The sequence below is a fragment of the Hippopotamus amphibius genome, chromosome 4 (genome assembly GCF_030028045.1).
Source record: "Hippopotamus amphibius kiboko isolate mHipAmp2 chromosome 4, mHipAmp2.hap2, whole genome shotgun sequence".
Taxonomy (NCBI): Eukaryota; Metazoa; Chordata; class Mammalia; order Artiodactyla; family Hippopotamidae; genus Hippopotamus; species Hippopotamus amphibius.
In genome coordinates this window covers 105,244,972-105,269,978 of record NC_080189.1, presented here as the reverse complement: position 1 = coordinate 105,269,978, position 25,007 = coordinate 105,244,972, and the positions used below count along the sequence as shown (strand labels likewise).

General features: G+C 33.7%; 1 protein-coding gene across 5 annotated transcripts in view; it reads right to left on the bottom strand.

Annotated features, from left to right (window-relative positions):
• Positions 1–25,007, bottom strand: part of ZPBP (zona pellucida binding protein) — a 118,333-nt gene that overhangs the window by 48,593 nt on the left and 44,733 nt on the right. For all 5 annotated transcript variants that reach the window (XR_009053393.1, XM_057733817.1, XM_057733819.1 and 2 more), the window contains one exon: positions 11,922–11,998. Coding sequence is in view for 4 of the 5 variants with exons in the window: in XM_057733817.1 (XP_057589800.1) it covers positions 11,922–11,998 (77 nt within the window). In the remaining variant the exon portion in view is untranslated. The remainder of the gene's footprint in view (positions 1–11,921; positions 11,999–25,007) is intronic.

Sequence of the window (25,007 nt, the reverse complement as noted above, 5' to 3'; positions counted from 1 at the left end):
ATGTATAACCAAACTTTTTGGTCTCTTTGGTTTTGAATAATACATGGATGGGCATAAGAGCAAAAGCAAGACAGCTCTTTGAAATTAAATGTACTTTCAGAAATGTACTCTTATAATTAAATGTTCTTAAAGAAATGTACTTTAAGAATCTTTAAGAAGCATATCCCAAGGCATCTGCTCCACTCTTTATACAAAGAAAGGTTAGGTTTAAAGACGGAGTACAAGCACATATTAAAACTTCTAGATCTGTTTCAAAAGTCAAATTTACAAAATAATTAAGGCATCAATCTGATCTATAATTAATTTCCATTTTACTTGTAATAATTATTCTGGCTTGACTCCTAAAAGTAACAAGAGGCTTATACTTTTCAATGACTGGTAAGCTTTACCTGGTAAAACATGAGGTAGTCATGAGTTCAATACCCTCTACAAGCTAGTTAGTTCTGCTCAGTTCTCCTATGCTAACCTGTACCTCTAATGTAGTCAGGAGCAGGGATACATGAAATCATGCTGATCTGTAACTACCAATGGTGCATTTCAATCTACTGACTTCTTCAGAGATATCTTACAAATTACATCCCTCCCGTGAAATTTTCTAAAAATAATTATAAAAAGGTTTTTCAATATACTGCATTCAACTCATTCCATTACCAAATTACTACATTTTTACAGTCTAAATGTTTTTTTTTACTTCTCATAAATTCTGTCAAATTTGTTGCTATTTACAATTTTGGTTAAGTACTTATGAATTAATTAGCTATAAATCTGGTATCTAATAAACTATATTTAAATGTAAGACTACAAATAAAAGTATCAGGAGACACAATCATAATCACTTGGCTTCCTGACACCCTATGCAGAAAAAACAAAAACAAAAGCAATGAAACTAGACCCTGCAAAACCTGACAGGAACAAAAATAACCATGTAAATCAGAGTCCTGTTTCCTGTTTTCCTTCTAAACAGGAGAAAGGATAAATCTCTTATTTGACAAAAATGGAAATAAGGTAAGAAATTATTTGAATCATTGACTAAATTTTTTAAAATAATGAGTATGTTGATGGTTGACATGGGGTTAATTATTTGTACCAAAGTATGAAGTTGAGGAATTCTCTGAGTTGGGTAAGGATTAAAGATTTTAAAGTAAAAAATTTTAGACCAATCTGGATGACATGAGAATAAATCATAATTATAGAAATTCTTCATAGATTAATCACCTGGTTTATAATACTAACAATTAATATGACTGAATAGGCATCAGATTGCCTAGCCCAAGCTACTCCTCCCTTCAACCCCCAAATTTTATAGAATGATTAAGCATATATGGAAGGAACATGTTCTATAATAATTGGTTATTGATTACAGGATTAGAACAAGAAATCATTACCACTGCAACAATAAGCCATTTGTAAAATATATAGAATTCTGCATGGAGAAGTTGAACAGCTTGCTTTAAATACATAATCTGCTCCTTTGATCATGTCAAGTTAGGTACTGAAAAAGGTGACTAGAAAGGTTTAGTATTTGCTCTACATTAGTCCAGCAAGCCCAGAAAGCACCAACTACTTAAAATTATGGAAATCCAAGGATAGGCAAAAAATGTCATACATTATACACAATCAGAGTTGAATTGGAGCTCCAATATCCATGAGGGGAGAATTCATTATGTACCAGGCATTACAGATAATATACTTTTAAGATAAAGTCTATTGGAAATCTTTGGTTAACACCTATATTTGGGAATCTCTTTGGGAAAAAAAAAAGGAGAGGCTTAAGGTGTCTTGGATGAAATGGAAAGAATTGTGAATATGTATAGAAAACACTGGTGACCTCGGTGCTCAGCGAGCAAATGAGAGGTAGGGTATCCAGATCTTACGGGAGAATATCCCAACGAAGAACAGTTGAAAAAGATTAAAGAGAAACACAAAGTTGTCCCTCTCGTGGTAAGAACATCGGCATGAATGATGTACACTCACTCACGTCACTAACACAGGCAGAGAACTATGAGACAAAGCTCAGTTTCAACGCAGAGCCAAAAGGAGGAGGAAGAAAGTAAAGGGTCATCTAATAGTCTGGATTCTATGAAAGCTGGAATCCACTCCTAAGAAGCATAACGAATCCCAGAACTGTAGAATAAAGAAAGATTTAACTTTGCAATGCAGAGTCTACTTCAGTCCTGAAGCAAAAGACAAAAGAATGGACTCTTCACTCAGCACTGTCACTGAAGTGGCAGCTGCTGCACAAGAAATGAAATCTGCACTAGACACCAGACTCTTCAGAAGAAAGATTAAAGATAAATTATAATTTAGATTTTGAAATTACTGGAGATTTAAACTGTCATATTAAGGTTTTTTAAAGTAGTATATTTCTAATTGAAAAAAGCAAGCAAATAAGATAGGAGTGAGAGGATAGAAATGACATTTAAAAATACAGAAAAAGATTTCACACTTCTAACCATATGGTGCACCAGATATTCTGAAAAATCATCCTGCTAAAAATCACCTAACTGAATAAACAGAGCAAAGATCTTGTGTAGCTACAGTTCAACAATAAGAGAGGAAGAAAATAACAGAAAGGAAAAAAGGAAGACAGGGAGAGAGAGAAAGAAAGAAAGAAAGGTGCTAAAAATGAAAATTACAAACCTAATATTAGCTGAGTCTCTATTCCATTTCATGTCAGTCTGAGTATTCCAGAGTGCTATAATTTACCAAACAAAAGAGCTAAGGAAAAAAGGCTTAAACCTCTTAAAAACAAAACAAACAAACAAGCAAGACTCTAAGTAAAACAGTGAAGTAGGAAAAAAATTCAGTTACAAAAGGGAAATATCAAGAAAGCCTCTCAATCAGACCTGGGGTAGGGAGGGGGCAGCAGGAGGGGGGGATGGAGTGGCAGGATGGGGCAAAGCAAAACTCCTCTGTGAATTCCTACATGATGGTTTGCTTTCACAGTGGGTGTGGGGGTTTGTTGTATTTTCTGTGTGGTACAAGATCCCTAAGTCAGAAATCAACATAAAATTTGGCTTTACTTGAGAACAACCATCACACATTAGGCAAAAGCAAACATAGTAACTTTACAGAAAACATGCACAACCTAAGTCAAAGGGGTTATATCTACTGATAAAGGACTGATAAATAAACACGACTTACCCACTAGAATTAGGAAGCAAAGGATGAAATAAGAAACCGCAGAAGAGACAACAAACTACGGAATTAGACCATCAAGAAATTCAGACAATGGAACTTCACTTACCTAAAATAGCAAAAAATGATGTAAAGTATCCTTACAACACATAACGATGTGAAAGTGGTATGAAAACACAGGAAAGGAAATTTATACCACAATAAAAGAAGAAGCATATTTGAAAAATAACCTCCTTAAATTACAATTAATGAAGGGAGTAAAAAAATGGAGTGAAATTAAAAACTCAGTGGACAGACTGAACATAAGATTAGACTCAGCTGGAGCCAGAATAATTAAACACAATAAATAACTGAAGAAACTACTCAGAATGAAGCACATATAAAAGGAAAAAGAAAAAAAAAAGTAAGAGAGATGGAGAAATCAATGAGAAAACCTAAAACGTACTAAATGGAAGTTCCAGAGAAGCAAATGGGGCAATAAGTAATTGTCAAAGGTATTCTGGCAGAAAAAATTTCCAGAATTGATGAAAGCAATGATCCTCAGATTTAAGTAGAACATTAAATATAGGAAGAAGAAAAAATGACATGGTAAGGAAAAACTGAGATGCAAGAAGAAATGGGAAGCAAAGAAATGGATAACAATCTTAATAATAAGTGAAAATTAAGAAAAAAAACAGAATGCTAGAAAACAAAACCTTGAAAGATGAAAGCAAGTCATAAGAGGTAAAGGCCTTTAAGGCTCTGTACTTTTTTCGAAGGTACTATATAAACTAAGTAACTTTTGGTTCTGCTCTCAAGAATACGTTAAAATTTGAACAAATCCACAAAAAGAGTGAAAAAACATATAACAGGGAAAAAGTCAGTTAAAAAAAAAAAAGTTTAATCAATCCAAAGAAGACAGAGAAGTTGCAAAACCTGAAGAATAGAAAACCAGGTTAAATGATATACCACAGAATGATTCAAACCCATCCACATAAAGCAGTAATATGATTTGAAAACAATAAAGCAATGAACAAGACTAAAAAACAGTATCGTTCTTTAAATGACACAATCATCCAAAAAGAAAGAAAAATAAAATGAAAAGGTTACAAGAGATGGGACAAATAGATAAAAAAGGAAAAATGGAAGATTTAAATCCAAATGGCTGATAATTAAATTGAATGTAATGGGTCTATACATTCTAATTAAGAGGCAGCGGTTGTTAATTTGATTTGTTAACTGGATTGTTAACTATATCCAAAAGGAATGATGTCAGCCACACAGCAGAATAGGAGGTTCCAGTCTTCACTGCACAAAAACCATTCAGGGATGAAAATACTTTTTAAGAACTCCTGAATACAGCAGAAATGTTCCAGCATCCCCATGGACTACAAAACCCAAGATCAGACATACTGAAAATGGTAGAAGAAACAGTTTCACTTTGACCATATCACCAGTATCCCCTCACCACCAGTTCACCAAAACTCAGCACCCAGGGAGACCCCTCTAGCCCACAACATCTCCCTCAGAGGAAGGAAAATGCAAAGCGAAGGTCTGGCTTTCCCAGCCTTTGAGTCACTCCCCATGGGGGCTGCTTCTGGAGGCCTGCTCTCTCTTACTGCACCCAGAACTCTGAGGAAATCATCACGGCTGAATCATTTAGAGAAAGCTGAGACAAAGAAAAAGGGTGGAAACTCATGACACCTGGCATGTGTGCCCCCACAACTGGGCTCCGTGTGCCCCTACAGACGGCAGACAGATCTAAGCAGCCAGGATGGAATTTAGCAACCAGTTTAACTCTGCAAACTTTGGTGAAGGCACACAACCCTGAGACTGTTCCTTCAGGAGAGAGGAAGCGAGATGGAGCTTGCACCCCTTGGCTCAGAATCTAAAGGGCACAGCCCCAGGGAAAAAAGAAAGGTGACTCTTGGGGCACTTGGCATGACTCTGCAGGCCACAGAGAAGGAGCAAACTTCAAGACATCCCCTTTAGGAGGAGGGAGAGAAATGAACACTGCACAAAAAGCCTTGGCATTTCAGGCACTGTCCTCAGGAAAAGGAGTGGTTTGCTCTTAACACCTGCTGTGACTCTCATAATCTGACATGGCTCTGTGGGATTGAGAGAAGGAACAATTCGAAAAAGCAAGAGTTGAGAAGGTGTAGCCATGAGAAAGGTATGAGAGACCTCTAGAAACTCTAGTCTGATAAAGGTTATTCTCTCCTGAAGCCAGACCATAAAGACTGGAAGAGGAAAAGTTTCTTTAAATGCATGGGGGGGGGGGGGGGGGTGAGTCAAGGAAGGGAGGGAATATGGGGATATGTGTATAAAAACAGATGATTGAACCTGGTGTACCCCCCCAAAAAAATAAATAAATAAAAATTAAAAAAAATAAAATAAAAAAAAGTAAAAAAAATAAATAAAAAAAATAAAAAATAAATAAATGCATAGGCACCGATGCAAAGTTACCTGGATCACAAAGAACCAAGAAAATATGATACCATAAAAGAACACAAAAGCCTCCAATAACGAGCTGCAAAAATATGAAGATCTATGCATTGCCTAAAAAAGAATTCAAAATAATCTTAAAGAAACTCAGTAAGCTAAAAGAAAACACAAAGAGACAAACGAAATCAAGAAAACAATGCACACACACAGGCACACGTGCTCACAAACACACACACACTCTCTCTCCACACAAAACTCAAGTTTTTGAGAAGTACAAGAAAGAGATACAAACCATAAAAGAGAACCAAACAGAAATTCTAGTTTAAAGAATTCAGTAATTGAACTTAAAAATTCAATAGAGAGTGTCAAAGGTAGGCTCAATCAAGCAGAAAAAGAATCGATGAATTCAAAGACAGATTATTTGAAATTATCCTGTCAGAGAAATGAAAGGTAAAAGAGTGATGAAAGCCTATGAGACTTAACATCATCAATTAAATCAATACATGCACTATGGAATTCCCTCAAGAAGAGGAAGAGAAAGGACTAAAAGCTTATTTAAAGAAACAATGCCAAAGAACTTTCTAAATCTGCAGAGGGAATGGGCATCCAGATTCACAAACCTGAAAGAACACCAAATATGTTGTACTAAAGGGAACTACATCAAGAAACATTGTTATTAATTTGATGATATTCACAAAGACAGAACTATGAAAGCAGCTAGACAAAACCAATTCATCAAGCACAGGGTACTCCCCCCACCCCAAATAATACTATCAGTGGATTTCTTGGCACAAACCTTTCAGGCTAGGAGAGTATATAATGATACATTCAAAGTGCAGAAAGAAACAAACAAAACTATGAACCAAGAATACTATACCTGTCAAACTGTCCTTTAAAAATGAAGGAGAGATGAAGACTTTCCCAGAACAACAAAAACTGAAAGAGTTCAACACCTTTAGAAGTCCCAGCATCTCAGTGCTCTGCCCCAGTTAGCACACTGCTTTACAAGAAGTGCTAAAGAGAGTTCATCAAATGAAATAAAAGAACACTTAATAGCAACACTAAAAAGTATAAATCTCACAGAAAATACAGACTAATGTAATACTGTAAGAGTGACACATAAATCACATTTTAAACCACTATAAAAGTTACAGACAAAAGTATAAAAAATGTTAAGTATTTATATCTGTAATTGGATGCACAATATAAAAGATGTAAGTTGTGATATCAATAACATACTATGTCAGGGGAGACTATACGTATAAACTTTTGTATGCAATTGAACTAAGTTATCGGCCTAAAATAGACTGTTATAACTATAAGATTTACATATAAGCTTCACGATAATCACAAAGAAAATATCTTTAAGAAATAGAATCAAATTGTATGAATGCAAAAAATATACATTAAATAACAAAGGAAGCAGCAACACTGGAAGAAAGGAACAAAGGAACTACAAAACATATAGAAAATAATCAACAAAATGACAATAGTAGCCCCTTACCTATCAATAATAATTTTAAATGTAAATAAGCTCCTCTGTAAAAAAACATGACATGGCTTAATAGACAAAACAAGATGATCCAACCATATTCTGTCTACAAGAGATTTACTTTAGATTTAAGGACACTTATAGGCTGAACATGAAACCTGGAAAAAGATCCCATGCAGATAATGAAAGAGAGTAAGAATGGATGTACATATAACCAAAAAATCACCTTGCCATAATAAAAAACTGTAACAAGAAACAAAAAGTCATTATATAATGACTAAGGAATCAATTCAACAGGAAGATATAACATATATATATATATACACTAAACATCAGAGTACAAAAATATATAAAGCAAATACTGACAGATCTGAAGGGATGAATAGATATCAATACAATAATAGTAGGAGACTTCAATACTCCCAATTTGAATAATGGATAGAATATTCAGACAGCAAATCAATAATGAACCACCAGACCTAAACAACACAATAGAGCAAATGAACTTATAAGATATATAAAATGTTCCATGCAACAACAAAAGAAAATGGATTCTTTTCAAGTGTATGCAAACATTCTCTAGGATAGGTCACAAAACATGTCTTTACAGATATAAAAATATTAAACTCACACCAACTATATCCTCCAACCACAATGAAATGGACCTAGAAATCAATAACAGAAGGAAAATTAAACAATTCACAAATATGTGGAATTTAAACAACACACCATGGGAACACTGAGTCAAAGGCGGCAAATAGGAAAATATCATGAGACAAATGTAAACAAAAACACAAAATAATAAAATTTATGAGATACAGCAAATGCAGTAGTATGAGGTCAATTTATAGCAATAAAAACCTACATTAGAAAAAAAGAAACATATCAAGTAAACAACCAAACTTTACAACTCAAGAAGCTAGAAAAAGAAAGAAAAACTAAACTCAAAGTTAGACAAAGTAAAGAAAGAATAAAAAAGACTACAGGAGAAATAAATGAAGTATAAAACAGAAAAATAGATCAATGATGAAACTAAGAGCTGTTTTTTTAAAAGAGAAATAACTGGCAAATTAACAAAGAAAAAAAGAAGACAAAATCAGAAATGAAAGAGGAGAAATTACAACTGATGTCACAGAAAGAGAAAAGATGATAAAAGATTTTATGAAAAACTACATGCTAACAAACTGAATAAGTTAGAATATATAGGAAATTCATATAAACATACAAAATATAGAGGCTGAATTCAGAATTAAGAGAAGGATGGAAAACATGAACAGATGAATAATAAATAAGAAGACTGAATCAGTTATCAGAAATCTTTCTAGCAGGGAAAACTCCAGGACCAGATGTCTACATAGATGATTTCTAACAAATATTTAAAGAAATATTAATACAAAGCTTCTTAAACTTCATTCAAAAATAATAGAATCGGGAACACTTCCAAACTCATTTTGTGAGGCCAGTACCACTCTGATACCAAAACCAGATAAAGATATCAAAAGAAAAGAAATTTATAAGATAATATCCCTGATTAACATACATACAAGAATCCTCAACTAAACACTAGCAAATCAAATTCAACAGCATATTAAAAGCATCATACAGCATGAGACCAAGTGGGATACATCCTTGGGATGCAAGGATATTTCAAAACATACAAATCAATCATTAACAGAATGAAAAATAAAAATCCTATGATTATCACAGTAGATGTGGAAAAGCATGATTTCACATCCATTCATAATGAAAATTCTCAATAAAGTAGGAATATTAGAAAATTATCAAAATACAATGAAGTCCATAAAGAAAAATTCCACAGCTAGCATTACATTCAAAAATGAAAAATTTAAAGCTCTTTCTGTAAGACCTGGACAAAGAAAGGATGCCCAGTCTTGCCACACCTATTCAATATAGAGTACTGAAAGTCCTAAGAAGAGCAATTAGAAAAGATAAATAAAAATCATCCAAATCTGATATGAAGAAGTAAAATCATCTCTTGTTTTCAGAAGACATGCTCATACATGCAGAAAACCCTAAAGACTCCACAAAAACTCTTAGACTAAGCAAATTCAGTAAAGTTGCATGATACGAAATCAACATTAAAAATACAGTTGTATTTCTACACACTAGCAAGAAACTAAAAAGGATATCAAGAAAATAATCCCATTTACATGAGTACCAAGAAGAATAAAATATTTAGAAATAAAATTAAGTAGGAAAATGAGAGACATGTACACTAAAATCTATAAAACATTGATAAGAGAATTTTTTTAAAAAATAAATAAAATAAAGATACCCTACATTCAGATGGAAGGATATTGCTAAAATGTCCAGAATACCAAAAGGGTTCTAGACATTCAATGCAATCTGCTTCCAAGTCCCAATGGCATTTTTTCCAGAAATAGAAAAAAAAAAAGAAAACCCTACAATTCATCTGGAGCTACAAAATATCCCAGTCAAAGCAATTTTGAGCAAGATAAACAAAGCTTGGAGGCATCACATGTCCTGATTTCAAATTATATTACAAAGATATATTGATCAAAACAATATGGTAACAGCATAAAAACAGACATACTGACCAATGAAATAGAAGAGAGCATCCAGAAATAAACCTACACATATACTGTCAACTGGTCTCACACGAGAGAGCCAAGAATAGACAATGGGTAAAGGATAATGTCTTCAATAAATGGTGCTGGGCAAACAATTTTTCCAAATGAAGAAGAATGAAATTGGACCCTTATCTTACACCTTACACAAAAATCTATTCAAAATATATTACAGATTTAAATGTAAGGCATGAAAATGTAAAATATCTGGAAGAAAATATCGAGAAAAAATAGTCTGACATTGGCCTTATTGATGAAAACTTGGATATGACACCATAAACACAGGCAACAAAGGCAAAATCAAACAAATGTGATGACATCAAACTAAAAGGCTTCTCAACAGAAAAGGAAATGAACAAGAAAACAAGAAGGCAACCTATGAAATGGGAATGTATTTGTAAACTTTGTATCAGATAAAGGGTTAATTTCCAATATATATAAGGAAGACATAAAACTCAATAGCAAAAAGTAATAATAAAAGTAATCAAATGATCTGAATTTTAAAATAGGCAAAGTAACTGAACAGATATTTCTTCAAAAAGAAATGCCTATTTTAAAACAGTCAACAGGTATATGAGAAGGTTCTTAACAGAACTAAACATCAGTGAGATGCAATAAAAACTGCAATGAACTATCACATCACACTTGTCAGGAGGACAATTATCAGAAAAACTAAACATAGAAAGTGGTGGTAAGGATATGTAGGAAAGGGAATCCTTATACTTTGCTGGTATAAATGTTAATTGATGCAGTCACTATGGAAAACAGTATGGAAGCTCCCCCAAAAATTAAAAGTAGAATTACCATATGATCTAGCAATTCCATTTCTGGGTATATAGCCAAAGTAACTGAAATCAGGATCTCAAAGAGATATCTACACTCCCATGTTCACTATTCACAGTAGCCAAGACATAGAAGCAACCGTAAAAGTCCATCTATTTGAAAGGATATTTAAAAAATGTAGCATACACATATAATGGAATCTTACAAAGCCAGCAAAAAGAAGAAATTCTAAGGACATAGTTGAACTCAACAACACCATGAATCACCTGTTATAACTGACTTCTATAAACTGATTCATACAACATCAGAATACACATTCTCCTCAAGCTCAAATGGAACATTCACTGTGACAGACCATATTCTCTACCACAGCACACAGCTTAACAAATTTACAAGAAGAGAAATCATACAATGTCTTCTCTCGGATCACAAAAGAATTAAACAGAAATCAGTGGAGATTAAACAACACACTTCTAACACATGGGTCAAAGAAGACATCTCAAGACAAATTAAAAAATTTTTCTGAAAATTTTAAATTCTAACAAAATATTAAAAAATTTGCGGGATAGAATAGTATTCTTGGATTAAGAAACAGAATTAGAAAAATAAGATTTCTTTCTGTTCTCAGTGCCCTAAAATTTAACTCCTATTTCAGAAGTAAAGGAAAAAATATATCCCAGGGATGAGAGATAACCCCTATGGAAGATGTTTTAGTGGAAATACCTGGTTATATATAAATAGATGATTTAAGTTATATTTCAGGAAGCTTAGTGAGTACATATTAAGAAATCATCTCTCTGTCAGTTTCACTGGGAAAAAGTAATGGATATTGATCTATAAATTTGCATGACATGATTTCAATAGGAAATTTTCACAATCATCATAATGTAAATTATTTTGTATTCCAAATATTTTAAAATATTATTTTTAATAAAGTGTTCAGGGTCACTGAAGAGTAATCTGAAGCAGGAAAATTTGACATAATTTACTGAGCGTGAAAAATATGTTAAGCATAATGTAAAAGATGAAATTAAACTGCTGCTGGAAGTTACAGCATAATTTTCATCCTAAGTGTAGATACAGGATGCTGAGTATAGAGCAATATGAAAATGCTTCATAAATAGTAGAGATCAAATTTATTATTTAGGATGAATAACAGTAATATGGAGAGAATTCTCCCAGATTTGTAGTTATAAATTAATTGCAACAAGGCCATATAAATAGGAAAATCATATTTCCTAATACAATCAGTTACAAAATGCTAAATTTCAAAGCATTTCATAAAAATATTAGCTCTACTAAATTCTTACCATTTACTACTTGATGTTATTTGATGAAGTCTTATTTTTACTGTTGAAGTCCCTAAGTGTGTGTGTTGAGGGTGATGATGATGTGTTCTATAAAGAGCTAAGATGCTTACTTACACACTGGGCATGTTCACTGTTTTTTCTTTTTTCTCACCTCACATAACATACCTTAGATAGTCTTTTGGAAGATTCACAACTATGGTCTGCACATGGCTTGGGTCCTTTTTCAGTGTCTAGAGGTGAAACTGAGAAAATATATTTTATCACTATATCACAATATTTAAATTGGCTTTTGAAACACAAGACAGACCATGTGTCTAATATTTCTGTTCATCCAAAAATTTAAGCAATTTTCCAAATGTTAAATCACTTTTTTTCAACTAAAAACTTAAGGTAAAAATTTGTTTTATATAGATCAGGAAAATCTTACTATTGCAGTGAACTTAAGAATTAATCAGGTACCTTGATAGTTAGTATTTGGCAATTGACATTATACAATTTTGAACCAGGGAATTATTTTACCTTTTATACCATATATATGTATATGTATATTTAAATGTGTGTATTCATTCAATATTCTACTTTACTCATATAGTATCTGCCATTTGACTAACTCAATTCTTAATCTCTACAAAAAGATATAAATCATTATAACAATGAGGTAGTTGCCACGGTAACTAAAATGATGAACATATTCATACATGCATGTATTCACATACCTATTTAATTCAACAAGTAATTATTGAGAGCCTATTACATACTAAGAGTTACTCTAACAAGAGTCTGAGACATTTAAGTGATCAAAATCTACAAACTCCCTGACTTTTTGGAGATTACATTCTAATGCAGAAGATCAGAATAAACAATAATACACACAAACAATAATCACTACAGAAACATTGGGTGATAAGGCGATAAGTACGAGAAAAGAAAGAGCAAGTGAAGAATCCTATAACGTGCAAAACTGCCTTTCAAGAGTGAGAGAGAAATGAAGACTTCCCTAAACAAACAAGAACTGAGGGAGTGTGTGACCACTAGACCTGCCCAGCAAGAACTGCTCAGGGAGTGCTGCAGGTGAAGTGCAAGGACACGATGGAAACGTGAAGCTGTTTGAAGAGAAATAAAGACCCTGACAAAGTTAACACATGGACAATGATAAAAGCTACCATTACTGTCAGATTGGACTCTAACAGCAATTTTTCTGTACCTGATTTAAGAGTCTAACATACTTAAGAAAAAAACAATTAGTCTAAAAGCTAGTATTATTGTAACTTTGGCTTGTAACTCCACACTTTGTTTTCTATATAATTTAAGAGACTAATTCATTTGAAATAATCATAGTTTATATTTTGGAAACACAATTTATAAAGAAGCAATTCTATGTCATCAACAACAGAAAGGAGTGGGGATATAGCTGTTAAAGGAGAATTTTCACATGACATAGAAGTTAGGCTGCTACAAATTCAGATTAGAGTGTTATAAAATTAGGAATATTAAATGTAATTACCACGGTAACAACGAAGAAAATAACTATAGAATATACACAACAGGAAATGATAAAGATTTATACATTTAACTATAAAAAGTCAAGTAAACAAAAAAAGATTAATGAAGGAAATGAAGGACAAAACTGCTATAAAGCATACAGAAAACAAACAGCAAAATGGCGTAGGTAATGCAGGCATTGTCAATAATCATTTTTAAAATAAGTGGATTAAATTATCAAATCAAAAGACAGATTTGCAGAATGAATGAAAACCATAATCCAACTCTATACAGTCTATAGGAGACTCACTTTAGGTATAAAAACAAAAATACATTGCAAATGAAAGGATGGAAAAAAGATTCCATGCAAATAGTAACCAAAACACACCAAGGGTTGCTATACTCATAAGATATAAAATAGGATTAAAATCAAGAAAGGGTGTAAGAGACAAATAAGGACATTATATATTAATAAAAGGTTTAACACAGCAAGAACGTAATAATTATAAACATTTACATACCTAATATCAGACCATGAAAATTTCTGAAGCAAAAACTAACAGAATTCAAAAGAGAAATACACAGTTCTACAAAAATATTTGGAAACTTCAACACCTCACAATAGTGTATAGCACAGTTAGAAGATAAGTAGTGCAACAGAGGACTTCACACAGTAATAAGCCAGGACTAGATGACTTCAATGATGAATTCTAACAACACTTAGAAGAATTAATACTAATCCTCTCAAACACTTCCAAGAAGTTGGAGAGGAGGTAACACTTCTAAACTCATCCTTTCAGGCCAGTTTTACCCAGACACAAAAGCCAGACAAAGACACTATAAGAAAAGAAGAGTACAGATCAATATCCCTAATTAACATAGATGCAAAACTCCTCAACAAAATACTAACAAACTGAACTCAGGAGCTTATTAACAGGATTATATATATATATATACCATGAGCAAGTGGAATTTATTGCCATAATTTGGGGATGGGTCAACATAAAAAAAAAAATCAATCATTGCAATATACCACATGAAAAAAATGAAGGGGAAAGAACCTACAGGAACATATCATTTGATGCAGAAAAAGCATTTCACAAAATTCAACATCCTTTCACGAAGAAAAGAGCTAATAAAAACAGGAATGGGGGAAAATAACACAAGATAATAAAAGCCATACATAAAAAACCCACAGCGAACATCATATTCAGTGTTGGAAGACTGAAAGCTGCTCCTCTAAGATGAGGAACAAGCCAGAATGTGCACTTTTGCCACTTCGTCTCAACACAGTAATGGAAGTCCTAGCCATTGTATTGTGGCAAGAAAATGAAATAAGAAGGATCTAAATTGGAAAAGAAGTAGGAAAATTATATCTGTTCACAGATGATATGATCTCATATGTACACATTATGATTCCACTAATAAAATGTAAGAACTAATAAATAAATTCAGTAAAGTTGCATAATAAAAACTCAACATACAAATCAGTTATATTTCTATACACTACAATGAACAGCCTGAAAAGAAAATTATGGAAACAGTTTCATTTACAATAGCATCAAAAAGAATAAAATACTTAAGAATTAACTTAACCAGGGAAGTGAAAGTCTTATACTACGAAAATTACAAAGCATTGTTGAAAGAAATTAAGGAAGACAAATAAATAGAAATGTATCCAATGTTCACAGATTGGAAAACTTAACATTGCTAAAATGTCAATACTACACAAAGCAATCTATAGATTCAATGCAATCAATATTAAAATCCCAACTACGTTTTTTGCAGAAATAGAAAAATCCACCCTAAAACTCATGTGGAATCGCAAGGGACTTCATATAGCTAAAACAATCTTGAAAAAGAATAAAGCTAGAAATCACAATTCTTGATTTCAAAATTTACTATAGAGATACAGTTCAAGATGGCAGAGTAGGAGGACGTGCGCTCACTCGCTCTTGCAAGAGCACTGCAATTACAAATAAATGCTGAACAATCATCGACAGAAAGACACTGGAACTCACCAAAAGACAACCCACATCCAGAGACAAAGGAGAACCTGCAATGAGATGCTAGGAGGGGTGGAATCGCATTAAAATCAAATCCGAGAAATGCTGGTTGGGTGACCCACAAGCTGGAGAACAGTTATATCACAGAAGTCCACCCACTAAAGTGAGGGTTCTGAGCCCCACATCAGGCTTCCCAACCTGGGGGTCCAGCAATGGGAGGAGGAATCCCCAGAGAATCAGACCTTGAAAGCCAGTGGGATTCAATTCCAGAACCTCCACAGGACTGGGGGAAACAGAGACTCCACTCTTGGAGGGCACACAAAAAATAGTGTGCTCACCAGGACTCGGGGGAAGGAGCAGTGACCCCATAGGAGACTGAACCAGATCTACCTGCTGGTGTTGGAGGGTTGCCTACAGAGGTGGGGGGCAGCTGTGGTTCACTGAGGAGACAGGGGCACTGGTGGCAGGGATTCTGGAAAGTGCTCATTGGTGTGAGCTCTCCCAGAGTCCACCATTAGCCCCACCAAAGAGCCTGTGGGCTTCAGTGCTAGGTGGGCTCAGGCCAAATGACCAACAGGGTGGGAACACAGCCCCACTCATTGGCAGATAAGCAGATTAAAGTGTCACTGAGCTCCACCCACCAAATTGGATTAAAGTTTTACTGAGCTCCATCCACCCAGCCCAACCCACCATCAGTCCCTCCCATCAGGAAGCACACACAAGCCTCCTAGACAGCTTCCTCCACAAGAGGGCAGACAGCAGTATCAAGCAGTATCAGCAGTATTTCGTCCTGTGGAACTGAAAACCACAGCCACAGAAAGACAGAGAAAATGAAAAGGCAGAGGGCTTTGTACCAGATGAAGGAACAAGATAAAACCTCAGAAAAACAACTAAATGAAGTGGAGATAGGCACCCTTCCAGAAAAAGAATTTAGAATAATGATGGTGAAGATGATCCAGGACTTTGAAAAAAGAGTGGATGCAAAGACTGAAAAGCTTACCAAAGACCTAGAAGAATTAAAGAGCAAACAAACAGAGATATGCAACACAATAACTGAAATGAAAAATACACTAGAAGGAACCAACAGCAGATTAACTGAGGCAGAAGAGCGAGTAAGTGACCTGGAAGACAGAATGGTGATAATCACTGATGTGGAAAAGAATAAGGAAAAAAGAATGAAAAGAACTGAAGACAGCCTAAGAGACCTTTGGGACAATGTTAAACACGCCAACATTCACATTATAGGGGTCCCAGAAGGAGAAGAGAGAGAGAGAGGACCCAAGAAAATATTGGAAGAGATTCTAGTTGAAAACTTCCCTAACATGGGAAAGGAAATAGCGACCCAAATTCCGGAAGTGCAGAGAGACCTAGGCAGGATAAACCCACGGAGAAACACCCCAAGACATATAGTAGTCAAGTTGATAAAAATTAAAAACAGAAAAAAGTTATTAAAAACAAAAGGGGAAAAAACAACAAGTAACATACAAGGGAACTCCCATGAGGGTAACAGCTGATTTCTCAGCAGAAACTCTGCCAGCCAGAAGGGAGTGGCATGATATATTTCAAGTGATGAAAGGGAATAACCTACAGCCAAGAATACTCTACCCAGCAAGGATCTCATTCAGATTTGATGGAGAAATCAAAAGCTTTACAGACAAGCAACAGCTAAGAGAATTCAGCACCACCAAACCAGCCCTACAACAAATGCTAAAGGAACTTCTCTAAGTGCCAAACAAAAGAGAAGAAGCGGACCTACAAAAACAAAAGCAAAACAATTAAGAAAATGGTAATAGGAACATACATATCAATAATTACCTTGAATGTAAATGGACGAAATGCTCCAACCAAAAGACACAGACTGGCTGAATTGATACAAAAACAAGACCCATATATAGGCTGTCTACAAGAGACCCACTTCAGACCTAGGGACACATACAGACTGAAAGTGAGGAGATGGAAAAAGATATTCCATGCAAATGGAAATCAAAAGAAAGCTGGAGTAGCAATACTCATATCAGATAAAATAAACTTTAAAATGAAAAATGTTACAAGAGACAAGAAAAGACACTGCATAAAGATCAAGGGATCAATCCAAGAAAAGGAGAAAACAATTATAAATACATATGCACCCAATATAGGAGCACCTCAATACATAAGGCAAATGCTAATAACTATGAAAGAGGAAATCGACAGTAACACAACAATAGCAGGGGACTTTAACACCCCACTCACACCAATGGACAGACCATCCAGACAGAAAATTAATAAGGAAACACAAACTTTAAATGACATGATAAAATTTACTACAAAGATGCAGTAGCTAAGAGTATGTTATTGACATAAATACAGAAATATAGACCAATGGAATAGACAGCTCAGAAATAAGCCCTCACACACATAGTCAAATGATTTTTGACAAGGGCATCAAGACTATTCAATGGGGAAAAGGACAGTCTTTTCAATAAATAGTGGTGGGAAAACTCAATATTCACATGCAAAAGGATGAATTTGGATCCTTACCTAATACCATACATGCAAATTAACTCAAAATGCCTCAAAGACCTAAATTTAAGAACTAAAACTACAAGATTCTTAGAAGAAAACTTACAGCAAATGCCTCATGGCATTGGATTTGGCAACGACTTCTTAGATATGTTACCAAAGGTACAAGCAACAAAAGAAAAAATAGACAAATGAACGTTATGAAAAAAATTCTTTACAGTGTGCATCAAAAGACAGTATCAATAGAGTTAAAAGGCAACCTACAGAATGTGAGAAAATAGTTGCAAATCACATATCTGATAAGGAATAAATATACAGAATATAGAGAGAACTCATAAAACTCAATACCAAAGAAAAAAAAATTCCAAATAAACAAAGAGATTAAAAAATGAGCAACGAACTTTAATAGGCATTTCTCCAAAGAAGATGTACAAATGGCCAATAAGCTCAGGAAAAGATGTGCAATGTAACTAATGATTAGGAAAACGCAAATCAAAACTATAATGAGACTACCACATACCCATTAGGATGGTTACCATGAAAACAAAAGAAAATAACTAGTGTTGGTGAGGCTGTGGTGAATTGGAACTCCTGTACACTGTTGGTGGGAATGTAAAATGTTATAGCCACTATGGAAAACAGTGTAGCAGTTCCTCAAAATAATATCAAAATAGAATTACTATTATCATATAGCAAATCCACCTCTGAGAATATACCCAAAAGCACTGAAGGCAGGGTCTCAAAGAGATATGTGTACACCTGTAAGCAGCATTATTCACAAGAGCGAACTGAAAACAACCCAAGTGTCCATCAATAAGTCCATGGAGAAGCAAAATGTTGTACATACATAGAATGAAATATTATTAGTTCTTAAAAAGAAAGGAAATCTTGCCATATTTTACAACATGGATGAAACTTAAGCACATTTTGCTAAGTGAAATAAGCCAGAAACACAGAAAAATAGTATATGATTCCACTTATATGAGATATTTAGTTAAAATCACAGAGAGAGAAAGTAGAAGGGTAGATGCCAGGGGCTGCAGGGATAATAGCAACTTATTGTTTAATAAAAACAGAATATCACCTTTCCAAGATGAATGATGGTAATAGACATGAATGTGTTTAATACAACTTAATCGTATACTTGAAATGGTTAAGATTAATTTTATGTTATGTGTATTTTACCATAATAAGAAAATGGAAAAAATTAAAAATAAAAGAATTAAATCAGGCTTCTCTTCAGAAACCATGCAAGCAAAAGAAGAATAGCGTGAATGATTTTAAACACAGTATTGAAAGAAAAAAAATTCCACCAAGCTAAAATACTGAATTCCATGAAATCCTTCTTCAAAACTGAGGTAAAAACAAAGACTCTCAGAAAAACAAAAATCGAGAGAATCTGTCACCAGAAACCCAGCCTTGCAGGAAACATTAAAAGAAGTTCTTCATAAAGAGGGAAAACAATGCATGTCCAAAACCTGGATGTACATAAACGAAGAGCATTAGAGAAGGAATAAGTGAATTAATATAAATCTATTTTTCTTATTTTTAATTGATCTAACAGACAATAGCTTCTTCAAAATAACAATATGCACACTGTATTAACTGAGTAAAGCTTACGGACGAGTAAAATAAATTGCAGCATGTTTATAAGGGAAGAGGGGACAAATGTGGGAATTCTAGGATAAGGTGCTTCTACTACCCATGAAATGGTACAGTGTTATTTGAGAGTAGATTTCAATTAGTCATAAAGGTATATTGCAAACTATAGGTCAACCACTTAAAGTAAAAAACAAATTATACTTGATATGCAAAGAGATCAGGAAACCAATGGAATCATATAAATGCTTGATTAAAACCAGAGAAGGCAGAAAAGGTGGAAGACAAAAAAAAAACAAAACAAAGAAAAGGGGCAACAAATACAGAAGAGTAACAAATATGGTAAATGTTAATCCAATTCCACCCATAATCATTTTCAAAGTCAATGGTTTAAATTCACCAACTAAAAGACAGACTGTCAGGAAGAATTTTTGTAAGGCCTAATTATATCTTGTCTACAAGAGACCCACTTTAAACCTAAAGATACTGATAGACTAAAAGTAAAGGGATGGAGAAAAATATACCATGCTAACATGAATCAAAGAAAGCTGGAAAAGCAATACTAACTTTAGACAAAAGAAAGACCAGGGAAAGAAAAATCATCACAGAAAAATAAGGTCACTATATAATGGTAAAGGAGTCAATTTTTGAAGAAGACATAAGAATCCTTAATGTGTCTGAGCCTAACAACACAGTGTCTATATTCATGAGACAAAAACTGATAGAACTATAAGGAGAAATAGAACAACTCACTAAAATACATGGAAACATCAACAGGTATCAGCTGACAACTACAGAGAGCAAAAAAATTCATTAAGGACACAGCTGACCTGAAGAGCACTGTCAACCAACTAGATCCAACCAATAATTATAGAATACCTCATCCAACTATAAAAATTCTCCTCAAGCTCACATGGAGCATTCACCATAACAGACCACATTTTGGACCATTAAACACATTTTGAAGAATTTTTAAAAAGAGAAATTATACAATGAATGCTCTCAGACTACAATGGATTAAACTAGAATTCATAACAGAAAGCTACCTGGAAAATCCCCAAACACTTGGACATTAAACAACAGACTACTATGTAACACACAAGTCAAAGAAGTCTCAAGAGAAACTTTAAAATATTTTGAACTAAATGAAAGTGAAAATACAACTTACCAAATTTGAGGAATTCAGTAAAAGCAGTGTTTAGAAAAAGTTACAGTGTTGAATTCATAAATTAGAAAAGAAGAAAAATGTAAAATCAATAATTAAAGCTTGCACCTTTAGAAAAATAAAAAAGGACAACTTCAATAGAAGAAAACAGAAGAAAGGAAATATAAAAACAAGAACAGAAATGAATAAAATTAAAATCAAGAAATCAACAGAGAAAATCAATGCAATAAAAACTGGCAGAGAGAAGAAAACAATAAAGTCAACAGATATAAACAAAATAGAGAATAAAAAAAGTAGAGGAAGTCAAGGAAAAAAATTGGTTCTTTGAAAAGATCAACAAAATTGACAAACACCTACACGGACTAAGAAAAAAGAGAAATTAAAGACATCTATCTTTCATAAATAAAAAGGACTGTAAGAACATTATGCATGGGACTTCCCTGGTGGCACAGTGGTTAAGAATCCACCTGCCAATGCAGGGGACACAGGTTCAATCCCTGGTATAGGACGATCCCATATGCCACAGAGCAACTAAGCCCATGCACCACAACTACTGAGCCTGCGCTCTAGAGCCCATGAGCCACAACTACTGAGCCCATGTGCCACAACTACTGAAGCCCACAGGCCTAGAGCCCGTGCTCTGTAACAAGAGAAGCCACTGCAATGAGAAGCCTGTGCACCACAATGAAGAGTAGCCCCTGCTCGCCACAACTAGAGAAAGCTCGCGCACAGCAACAAAGATTCAACACAGCCAATAAATTAATTAATTTAAAAATTATGCACAACTGTATGCCAAAAATAATATAATATAGATGAAATAGATGAAAATACAAATGATCTAAACTGACCCAAGAAGAAACACAAAATATGAACAGGCATGTAACAAAGAGATCCAATCAGTAACCAACTGTCTTCCAATAAAGAAAACCCTGGACCCAATGGCTTCGGTGGTGAATTCTACCAAACATTAATGATTAAAAGAAATTCTTCTCCATCTCCTCCAAAGAATAGAAGAGGAAGGGACACTTCCTAAAACTCATATCATGAAACCAGCAGTACTCTGATACCAAAGGCAGACAGTGACATCACAAGAAAAGAAAACTCTGGACCAATAACCATTTGAATGCAAATATTCTCATTAATATAATTACAAAATAAATCCATCAGCATACTAAAAATATATATATATACCCTGACCAAGTGGGATATATAACTGGAGTGCAAGTGTGGTTCACCATGTGGAAATCAAAAATTATAATGCACAACATTCATAGAAGGAAGGAAAAAAAAACACATAACCAATAAATAAATAAATAAATAAATAAAATTTTTAAAAAAGAGATTACTTTGCAATAAATCCCTTCCAAACTTAAAAAAAAAAACAAAACACATAACCATCTCATTAGATACAGAAGACATATTTGACAAAATCCAAAACCTTCTCATGATAAAGAAAACACTCAAAAACTGGGAATTGAACAAAACTGTTTCACCCTGATAAAGAGCTTTTAGGAAAAACCCACAGCCAATATCAAATTCAATAGTGAAACATTTAAATTTTCCTCCTAGAATCAAAAACAATTCAAGGATGTCCACTTTTGCCATTTCTACCAAACAGTATATTGATATTCTAGCAAGAGCAATTTGGCACAAAATAGATAAGAGGTAAAAGTTACCCAAACTGGAAAGGAATAAGTAAAACTATTATTATCCTCACATGACATAATCTTCCATGTAGAAAATACCAAAAATTCCAAACACCATAAAGACACTATTATATTAATTAATTAAACCAAGATGTAAGACACACAAAAAAGTCAACGAATTTCTACACACTAGCGATGAACAATGTGAAAAAGAAAATTATTGAATCAAAAACAATAACAAATGTAGTAATAACTTCATGAAGAGGTGCAAGACTTATACACTGAAAAGTATTAAGCATTGCTAAGAGAAATTATACACGTCTGCTGTGGTCTAAATATCTTATGTCCCCCCTCAATTCATATGTTGAAATCCCAATGTCAAATGTGATGATATTAGGAGACAGAGTCTTTAGGAGGTACTTAGGTCAGGAGAACAGAGCCTCTATGAATGAGAATGGTGCTCTTACAAAAGAGGTTCCAGAGAAGTCCCTAATTCCTTCTGCTATGTGAGGAAATAATGAAAAGTCTGTAACCCTGAAGAAGGCCCTCACCAAACATAGTGGCACTGTGACCTCAGAGTTACAGCTTCCAGAAACGTGAGAAATAAATTTCCATTGTTTATAAGCTACCCAGTCTATGGTATTTTGTTATAGCAGTCCAACAGACTAAGGCAAACTCTTAAATAAATGGAGAGAGATCCTGTGTTCATGGATTGGAAGACAATATTGTTAGTCAAAGACATCTACAGAGTCAACACAATCCCTATCAAAACCCCAATGACCTTGTTCGAAAGAAATGGAAAAGCAGGTGCAAAAAAATATAAGGAATTACAACAGACTTCAAATAGCCAAAACAATGTTGAAAGGAAGAAAAAAATTTAAGGACTCCCACTTTCCAAATTCAGATGTTACCATCAAAACCTTACGATCAAAATGGTGTGGTACCAACATAAGGACAGGAATACAAACAATGGAAATAGAATTAAGAGTCCAGAAATAAATCCACATATCTGTGGCTAAATAACTTTCAACATGAGTACCATGACAATTCAATGAGAAAAGAACAGTCTCTTCAAAATTGGTGCTGGGACAACTGTATATCCACATTCAAAAGTATGAGGTTGGACCCATATTACATACCATCTACAAAAATTAACTCAAAATGAATGAGACCTAAATGTAGTGGTAAACTTCAAAATTCTTAGAAAAACAAAATGGGTATACATAACATAAAGCACAAAGATCTCAAAAAGAAAACCTAATATTATACTTTAAGGAATTAGAAAAAGAAAATCACACTAATCCCAACATCAGCAGAAGAAAGGAAATAATAGAGCAGAAAATAAATGAAATAGAGATAGGAAAAAACAGAAATGACTAACAAAAGCAAAAATTGGTTTTTTGAAAAGATAAACAAAACTGACAACTTTCAGCTAGAATAAGAAAAAAAGAGAGAGGACCCAAATAAATGAAATTATAAATTAAAGAGGAGACATTTTTCTGATACCACAGAAATACAAAGGAGCCAAAGAGACTATTACGAATAGCTATACAACAAAAATTGGAAAACTTGGGAGAAATTGATAAATTCCTAGAAACATGCAACCTACCAAGACAGAATCATAAAGAAACAGAAGATCTGAACAGATCAATAATGAGTAAGGAGATAGAATCAGTAACCAAAAATCTCCCAGAAAAAGAAGTGCCCAGAACCAAATGGCTTCACTGGTGAATTCTTCCAGATATTTAAAGAATTAATGTCAATCTTTCTCAAACTTTCAAAAAATTGAAGAGGAACTAATAAGCTTAAATTCATTTTACAAGGCCTGATACCAAAGCCAGATAAGGACAACAGAAAATAAAACTATAGGCCAATATTCTTGGTGAATATAGATGGAAAACTTCTAGCAAACCAAAATGAACAGCACATTAAAAAACATCAAACACCATAAGCAAGTGGAATTCATCTGAGATGCAAGGATGGTTTGACATATGTAAATTAGTAAATGTGATTCATCACATTAATAGAATGAAAAATAAAAATCACATGCTTATCTCAATACATGGAAAAATGTATCTGACAAAACTCAACATCCATTCAAAACAAAAACTCTCAACAAAGTGGGTACAGAACGAACCTATCTCAACATAATAATGGCTATATATGACAAGCCCACAACTGACATCATACGCAATATGAAAAGTTGAAAGATTTTCCTCTAAGAACAGGAACAAGACAAGGATGCCCACTCTCACCAACCCTATATAACATAGTTCCAGGAGTCCTAGCCAGAGCAGTCAGGCAAGACAAAGAAATAAAAGACATCTGAATCAAACAGAAAGGAGTAAAACTATCTCTGTCTTCATATTATGTAATCTTATATAGAGAAATCCTAAAGGTGTCACCAAAAAACAGTTACACTTAATAAATGAATTTAGTTAAGTTGCAGAATACAAAATAAACATCCAAAAATTGGTATTATTTCTATATAATAGCAAATTATCTGTAAAAGAAATAAAACAATCCTATTTATAATACTATCAAAAACAAACAAAATACACAGTAAATTTAAACAAGGAGATAAAAGATCTGTACACTGCAAACTATAAGACAATGATGAAAAACTGAAGACAACACAAATAAATGGAGATATCAAGTGTTCATGAATTGAATGAAATCAATATTGTTAAAATATCCACATGATCCAAAGCAATTTATGGATTCAATGCAATCCCTACTAAGATCCCAATGTATTTTTTATAGAAATAGAAAAAAAACATAAAATTTGTACGGAATAACAAGAAACCCTAAATAACCAATGCAGTTCCAAGAAAGAAGAACAAAGCTAGAC